The sequence below is a fragment of the Rhincodon typus genome, chromosome 28 (genome assembly GCF_021869965.1).
Source record: "Rhincodon typus isolate 14 chromosome 28, sRhiTyp1.1, whole genome shotgun sequence".
Taxonomy (NCBI): domain Eukaryota; kingdom Metazoa; phylum Chordata; class Chondrichthyes; order Orectolobiformes; family Rhincodontidae; genus Rhincodon; species Rhincodon typus.
This window is the reverse complement of record NC_063359.1, coordinates 39,882,791-39,891,782: the sequence shown is the minus strand read 5'-3', so window position 1 is coordinate 39,891,782 and position 8,992 is coordinate 39,882,791. Positions and strand designations below refer to the sequence as shown.

The following is an 8,992-nucleotide window of genomic DNA, read 5'->3' as shown; positions in this document are numbered from 1 at the left end:
GACTGTTAATCCAGGAACCCAGGTTCAAATCCCACCATGGCAGGAATTTTGAATTCAATAAAAAAAAATCTGGAATTAAGAGTCTAATGATGATCATGAAACCCTTGTTGACTGTTGGAACAACCTATCTGGTTCACAACTGTCCTTCAGGGAAGGAAACCATTGTTCTTACCTGGTCTGGCCTACACATGACTCCAGACCTCTGGGCAATTAGGGATGGGTGTTAAATACTGATCTAACCAGAGATGCCCAGATCCCGTGAATGAATTAAATTGAAAAAAATCTTCACAACTGTGAGGTAGCAGAAACATCCACTGTGACACCCCAAGGCTCAGAGAGAAGAGAGCTGATCACATCCACTTTGGTCTAAGTCTAGCAGAAAAACTGTAACATGCTGCATCTTTGCTTTTTGGAGGGAAAGAGAATGAGAGATTCCTATATCCGTCTGTATCAGGAATGTTCCATAACACAACACCATCCCTGAATAACCTGGCTTTAATTTTAAGGATCTGACCCATTGTTCTGGAATACCCCACCCCTATTCTAAACTCCCCAACCACCAGAGGAAATAGATTGACCTGATCTATCTATATATGCCTTTTTTATTTTAAGCCCATTGATATTGATCTGCATTCTCCTCAAATACATGTGTTCAGTCAATTTAACATCCCAAATTCTGGTGAATTTCTGCTGTAACCTCTCCAGTTGCCCTGAAGTGTATGTACTCAACTGAGTGTGGCGGTTGCTAATTACATTTGAAACAATCAGAGTGTAACAAGATTCAGTAACTTCCCGCTCTGTGATGCAGGGGAACATAGGGGAGGGAGTTGCTGAAGACAGGGGAGGGCAGTGGTACTGTTAGATAGCTTTATCAGACAGCACCTCACTCACAACTGCCAGCTCACTCATGTCACGTGCGAGGGAGGATAAGTGGCTTTCACAGCAAAGATAGCGTTGTACTGACAATCATATTCAATGAAGAAAAACATTGCCTACCAACGATGTATGAAACTTTTGGTTACATCTCAGTTGGTGCGCCATGCCACACTTCAAAACATTTCACGTCACCTAACTCCTCTTCCCACCCTCGACAGATTCGTGTGCATGGTCGTATGCAGCGAGATTGAGCAAACAGGGCCTGTTCGCTGAAGAATGGGAGGAGGTCGAAATTCTGGGAGGGCTGATGTAGATGCTAAAGAGGGAGCTGTTTCCTCACTAGCAAGAGTCAGTGGGGTCAGAGACAACAGGATAAAGGGTTAGCCGTTTAGGATTGAGATGAGGAGAAATCTCTTCACCTGGAAGGTTGTGAAACTTTGGCATTCTGTGGATGCCCAATTATTGAGAATAACCTAGACAGAGATCTATCGGTTTTTGGATGGTAAGGAATTAAGGATACAAAGCAGGAAAGTATAGTTAAGGCAGAAGAAGGAGTAGGCTCAAGGGGCTGATCCCGCTTGTATGTACATTCTCTCCTTACCCATCCATAGGCCCTTGAATTGTGGGTAAATTCATCCTGACTCAATGTGTGGAATCTTGTTGAGGCAGTGGGGAGGGGTCATGTCTGCCAGCTGGAGGGTGGGTGAGAGACCCTAGCTGCCCCAAGGTACACCAACCCACACACCAATCAGACAGTGGCTGGGATATGGAGACACCTTGCTCTGGAATCTAGATCCCCTGGGCAGGATCCCAACCCAGCAAGAGTTCCCAGCCAATCAGAGGTGAACAGCTCTTGCACTCAGCAGTGCCACAGAGGAGACTGTGGCTAATGGAAGAACAGCACCCCCAGAGGTCCAGTGTCACGGAACAACCATAGGGGTGGTAGGTGGGGGAAGGGGTGGATTCTGGCCTTGGCATCATGGTATGAATCGATCTAGTTGTGGGTGGGGTGGAGGGAGCGGAAGCAAAAGTGTGGTGGGGGGAGTAACTCTCAGTGACTCACCTTTCCTCAACATCCAACCCATCAATCTGACCTTAGACTGAGGGACACTCTCCCTTCCAACCCCCTCTCCAAAGCAACAAGCCATACCTGTGGTTTAATCTGTCAGCACAGTGCATGGCAACAGGCCCACTCCCAGCTAGGGTCATCCAGCAGTAGTGCAATGAGGTCCTGAAGCCATTTTCATTGGTCACTTAAGGACCTTGGGTCGAACCGGACAGGTAGGTTATCCATTGGACATTCCATCCCGAAAATAATAGTTACAACGTAGTTACAACACTGGCATCTACCCAATCATATGGAACATTTTCCAGTCTATCGGACATAGAGGAATTGAGTATTGACAAACAAAATGTCATATTTCATCAAAGATTTATATCTTACACTTAGGATAATTGACAAGAATACCAATAAAGGGGAAACCCAAGATTTATACTGTATGAGAGATTGCTGATTGTTTGGCAAGTGGACTGCGATTGGTAAAGGTATTGCCATGGAAAATGCAGCAGTTAATGATGATTGATGCTTGACTGTGTGTTGGCATAGATTAGATGGTTATATCTCTGAAACTGGACCTGTATTCACACCTTCCACCTCAGGCCAGAGTGTTATGACCTGATGCCTAATGAATATTTATAAAAATCACAAGTAGATCCCTGTTCCTTGACAATTCCGAAAGGATTGGAAGGAAAGGTCATTTATGCCCAGTTCATTGGTCCTGAGGTCAGTCAGTATCTCCCTCAAAATCCTGGAAGAACTGGGGAGAGAGAAACAGGCAGAAGGTTAAAGAAATCTCAAAGTGTCCAACTGAAACAGTTCCTTTCTTATCAAAAGAGGTCATTCAAAATGAGGAAAACAAACCCGTCATCAGCTCGACTTTGAATAACAAATGAGCAAAATGCAAAAAAACCTTCCTAGGCCTCTCCCGTAAAATGTTCCGTATCTTAGAACAAGCAGCAGGAGCGGTGCCTAGCACAGGAGCCATCTGTATCACAACACAAGAATGCTCCACTGCTTGTCCTACACGTTCCCCATTCCTGACTTGGGGTTCCCCTCTCATCGCCCCCAACACTGGCTAAACTCGCTCCTTCCTCCCTGCTCCCAACCCTCAGCGATCTGTCAGTACAGGCGTCGCTGCGTGACACACTCTCTCACCACTGAGACAGAATTTTATGTATTTTCATCCCATTTTTTATTTCAAATATATACTTTATTCATTAAAAAATCTTTACATACACACACAGTCCCTAGAGCAGTTCAATTCTGTACAATCTTTGCATATGGAGAACAGACATTGGAATTTGACACCCCTGACATGTTCTAACAAACAACCCAAGGCATTTCTTATTTCTGCAAGTTACAATTTTCATATATTTGAGGCACCGGGAGGGTCCGATAACTGAATGGACCCCCATTGTACTATGGCTGAAAGGCCTTAGACAGTGGTCTTTCCCCACTGCACCTTGGCAGCAGGTGCTCCAAGCTTTAGTGTGTTCCTCAGCACGTAGTCTTGGAGCTTGGCATGTGGTCGAGGTCAACTCCTTGTTCTGGAAGACCAACAAGTTTCGGGCAGACCAAAGAGCATTTTGACAGGAGTTGATGGTTCTCCAGGTGCAGCTGATGTTTGTCTCAGTGTGCATCCCAGGCAACAGAGCGTACAGCACACAATGCTTCATCACGTAGCTGCTCAAGACAAGCCTTGACAAAAACCACTGCACCTTTCTCCCGACTTCCTTTGCAAAGACACAGCCTAGTAGAAGATGTATGACAGTCTCTCTGCAATGCTTCAAATGCAGAATGTGATGGTGCAGAGAGTCCAGGCATACAGGAAGGATCTGACAGGCAGTGCTGTTCTCACCACTAGTCACGCTGCCTGTTTCACCTGTACTTAACTAACGCTGGGTAACTCTCCCCTGGATATGCATTGTGTTATATGGTGTCTCTCTGATTTATGGAGGCAAGGACCTGTTTGGCCGATTTGCTGGAAATCAAGCCCACCATTTTTGTGTTTCATTTTCAGAGGGCTGTCCAAGATCAGCACACATGTGGCACTTACTGAACCTACATCCCGCATGCTAAACAGAACCTGCCAGTCAACCTCCATATCCACGGCTCTGGCTCCTGATTTTCATGTTTGGTTCTGCAGTTGCCTCTATTCTTAAAGCGTAGCGAGATTTGCACTTAGAGTCATAGTCATAGAGATATACAGCACAGAAACAGACCTTTTGGTCCAACGCGTCCATGCTGACCAGATATCCTAAATAAATCTAGGCCCATTTGCCAGCATTTGGCCCATATCCCTCTGAACCCTTCCTAATCATACACCCTTCCAGATGTTGTAATTGTACCAGCCTCCACCACTTCCTCTGGCAGCTCATTCCATACACGCACCACACTCTGTGTGGGAAAGTTGCCCCTCAGGTCCCTTTTAAATCTTTCCCCTCTCACCTTAAACCCATGGCCTCTAATTTTGGACTCCCCCATCCCAAGGAAAAGACTTTATCTATTTACCTTATCCATGCCCCTCATTATTTTATAAGTTTCTATAAGGTCACCCGTCAGCCTCCAATGTTCCAGGGAAAATAGCCCCAACCTATTCAGCCTCTCCCTGTAGCTCAAACCCTCCAAACCTGGGAAGATCCTTGTAAATCTTTTCTGAACCCTTTCAAGTTTCACAGCATCCTTTCTATAGCAGGGAGACCAAAATTGAATGCAGTATTCTAATAGTGGTCTCAACAATGTCCTGTACAGTTGCAAAATGACCTCCCAGCTCCCATACTCAATGCACTGACCAATAAAGGCAAGCGTACCCAATACCTTCTTCACTGTCCTGTCTACCTGTGACCCCACTTTCGAGGAACTATGAACCTGCACCCCAAGATTTCTTTGTTCAGCAACACTCCCCAGGACCTTACCATTAAGGGTATAAGTCCTGCTCTGATTTGCCTTTTCAAAATGCAGCACCTCACATTTATCAAAATTAAACTCCATCTGCCACTCCTCGGCCCATTGGTCCAATTGATAAAGATCCTGTTGTACTCTGAGGTAACCTTCTTCGCTGCTACTACACCTCCAATTTTGGTGTCATCTGCAAACTTACTAACCATACCTCCTGTGTTCACATCCAAATCATTCACATAAATGACAAAAATCAGTGGACCCAACACCGATCCCTGCGGCACACCACTGGTCACAGGCCTCCAGTCTGAAAAGCAACCCTCCACCGCCCCCTCTCTTTTCCAACTTTGAGCAAGTTCTATATCCAAACGGCTAGTTCTCCCTGTATTCCATGTGATCTAACCTTGCTAACCAATCTGCCATGAGGAGCCTTGTCGAAAGCCTTACTGAACTCCATATAGATCACATCCACCGCTCTGCCCTCATCAATCCTCTTCGTTACTTCTTCAAAAAAATTCAATCAAGTTAGTAAGACACAATTTCCCGTGCACAGAGCCATGTTGACTATCCCTAATCAATTCTTGCCTTTCCAAATCCTGTCCCTCAGGATTCCCTCCAACCAACTATGTCAGACTCACTGGTCTATAGTTCCCTGGCTTTTCCTTACCACCTTTCTTAAATAGTGGCACCATATTAGCCAAACCCCAGTCTTCCAGCACCTCACCTGTGGCTATTGATGATACAAATATCTCAGCGAGGGACCCAGCAATCACTTTCCCAGCTTCCCATTGAGTTCTAAGGTATACCTGATCAGGTCCCGGGAATTTATCCACCTTTATGCTTTTTAAAACATCCAGCACCACCTCCTCTGTAATATGGGCATTTTTCAAGATGTTGCTATTTATTTTCCCACATTCCCTATCTTCTAATCCTTCTCCACAGTAACACTAATGCAAAATACTCCTTTAGTATCTCCTCCATCTCCTGCAGTTCCACACGTAGGTGGCCTCGCTGATCTTTAGGGGCCCTATTCTCTCCCTAGTTACCCTTTTGTCCTTAATGTATTTGTGGAATCCCTTTGGATTCTCCTTAACCTGATTTGCCAAAGCTATCTCATGCCCCCTTTCTGCCCTCCTGATTTCCCTCTTAAGTATACTCCTACTGCCTTGATTCTCTTCTAGGGATTCACTCGATTTCTGCTATCTATACCTGACGTATATTTCTTTCTTATTCTTGACCAAGACCTCAATTTCCCTAGGAATCCAGCATTCCCTACACCTACCAGCCTTGCCCTTCACCCTAACAGGAACATACTGTCTCTGGACTCTCATTATCCCATTTTCCAGCCGTCCCTTTACCTGAAAACATCCGTCCCCAATCAACTTTTGAAAGTTCTTGTGTAATAGAACATAGAACATAGAACACAGAACATTACAGCGCAGTACAGGCCCTTCGGCCCTCGATGTTGCGCCGACCTGTGAAAGCAATCTGAAGCCCATCTAACCTAAACTACTCCATTATCATCCATATGTTTATCGAATGACCATTTAAATGCCCTTAAAGTGGGTGCGTCTACTATTTTTGCAGGCAGGGCATTCCACGCCCTTACTACTCTCTGAGTAAAGAACCTACCTCTGACATCCGTCCTATATCTATCACCCCTCAATTTAAAGCTATGTCCCCTCGTGCTAGCCATCACCATCCGAGTAATAGTAACATCAAAATTGGCCTTCCTCCAATTTAGAACTTTAACTTTTAGATAAGGTCTACCCTTTCCCTTCACTATTTTAAAACTAATTGAATTATAGTCGCTGGCTCCAAAGTGCTCCCCTACTGACACCTCAGCCGCCTGCCCTGTCTTATTTCCCAAGAGTAGGTCAACCTTTGCACCTTCTCTAGTAGATACACTCACATTCTGAATCAGAAAAATTTCTTGTACACACTTAACAAATTCTTCTTCTCCATCCAAACCTTTAACACCATTAAAATCCCCTATCATAACCACCCTATTATTCTCACAAATAACTGAGATCTCCTTACAAATTTGTTTCTCAATTTCCCGTTGAATATTCGGGGTGAGGGGGGTCTATAGTACAATCCTAATAAGGTGATTATCTCTTTCTTATTTCACAGTTCCACACAAATAACTTCCCTGGACATATTCCCAGGAATATCCCCCTTAAATACAACTGTAATGTTATCCCTAATCAAAAATGCCTCGCTCCCTCCTCTCTTGCACCCCGCCCCCATTTCTATCCTTCCTATAACACCTATACCCTGGAACATTAAGCTGCCAATCCTGTCCATCCCTGAGCCACATCACTGTGATTGCTATGATATCCCAGTCCCATGTTCCGAACCATGCCCTGAGTTCATCTCCCTTACCTGTCAGGCCCCTTGCATTGAAATAAATTCAGTTTTATTTATCAGTTCTCGTTCTCTACTTTGTTCCTGCCTTCTCTGTCTGTTTGACTTACTCCTTTTCCCAACTGTACCAGTCTCAGATTGATCACTTTCCTCACTATCTCACTACTAGTTTAAATCCTCCAACGCAGCTCTAGCAAGTCTTCCCGCCAGTATATTAGCCCCCTTCCAATTCAGGTGCAATCCGTCCTTCTTATACAGGTCACTTCTAGCCCAGAATGATCCAAAAATGCGAATCCTTCTCCCCTACACCAGCTCCTCACCTGCATTGTTACAACCCAGAATGAGGCTATTTGGCCCATCATGCTGACACCAGCTCTTCACTATTACCTAGTGCCAATTTCCTGCTTTTTCCTCCCCAGTGTTGAGGTTATAGATGGTACAGTGGCTCATGGGTGGCATGGTGGCTCAGTGGTGAGCACTGCTGCCTCACAGCGCCAGGGACCCAGGTTCAATTCCATCCTCGGGCAACTGTCTGTGTGGAGTTTACACATTCTCCCCGCGTCTGCATGGGTTTCCTCCGGGTGCTCCGGTTTCCTCCCACAGTCCGTGGATGGGCCATGGGAAATTGCCCCATAGTATGTAGGGAAATCGCGGGGTTATAGGTGGGGTGGGGGTGGTTTCTGAGTGGGATGCTCTTTGGAGGGTCAGTGTGGGCTCAATGGGTTGAATGGCCTTCTTCTACACCGTAGGAGATTCTATGAATGTCTTAGTCAAACCTGCCTCCACCACATTTCTGAGCAGTGTATTCCATACCCGAATCACTCGCTGTGAGAAAATGTTTATTCTCCTGTCACATTTGAGAATCGCTTTTAGTCCACACCCTCTCGTTCTTCCTTGCTTTTACAAGTGGGAATGATCTTCACCCTAAATTGTACAAATAGGAACATCCTTTCTGCATCCTCCATGTTAAGTGCCTCAGGGTCTTACAGGTTTCAGTCAGATCACCTCTTATTCTTCTAAACTCTAGTGGACGTAGACCAAGGCAGGAACAGGAACAGTAGGTCCCAGAGGCTCGTGGTGACTTCTCAGAACCTGCCATTAAAATTCGGTGTCTTCAAATACAATGAGGCAAGTGACTCTGATATTTGCATATTCAGCACCAGAGCTCCCAAACCTGTTCGACTGTCAGTCACACAGCTCCTAAACTGATTGGTCTCTTTTCCCCAAACTACCTGATTTGCCTTTTTCTCAGACTGCTCTTCACTGAAATCTTGACACATCCTAAACAATCAGCTCCCTCAACACCGCAGCAAATTTGTTTGTCAAATAATTGAGTGTCCTGCTCAGCCTTTGCCCACAGCCCATAGCCCAGCTGGTTCATTGGAGCAGGGGCAGGGGGGCAGGTCTACAGGATGGACGGAGTTCTGGGGGTGGGGGGGAAACGCGTGCAAGGTGTGTGGAAGTGTGCGTTCCTATGCTTTGCGCACGGTGGAGAGGTTAAAGGTCGCAGGCAAATTTTCCCTTGGCTGTCGGCAAAAGCCCATCACATGGCTCGCCCCAGAGACTCGGAGTGAGCCAGCAAGTCAAAGATTTAACACCTTGTTCACCAGGTTCCTTGCTCTGTCCCTGGAAAGCTCTATCTCTGTTAGTGAGCTGGGCTAATGCACACACACACACACACACACACATATATACACATACACAGACACACACACACACAAGTACAGACACACACAAGCACAGACACACACACACAAGAACAGACGCACACATAAGTACAGACACACATAG

General features: G+C 45.7%; 1 protein-coding gene across 1 annotated transcript in view; it reads right to left on the bottom strand.

Moving 5' to 3' along the window:
- Positions 1 to 2,291: 2,291 nt before the first annotated feature.
- The window catches only part of gfi1b (growth factor independent 1B transcription repressor), a 31,959-nt gene continuing 25,258 nt past the window's right edge, over positions 2,292 to 8,992 (bottom strand). The window contains exon 6 of the mRNA XM_048613774.1: positions 2,292 to 2,693. Coding sequence (XP_048469731.1) covers positions 2,677 to 2,693 — 17 coding nt within the window. The 3' untranslated portion in view covers positions 2,292 to 2,676. The remainder of the gene's footprint in view (positions 2,694 to 8,992) is intronic.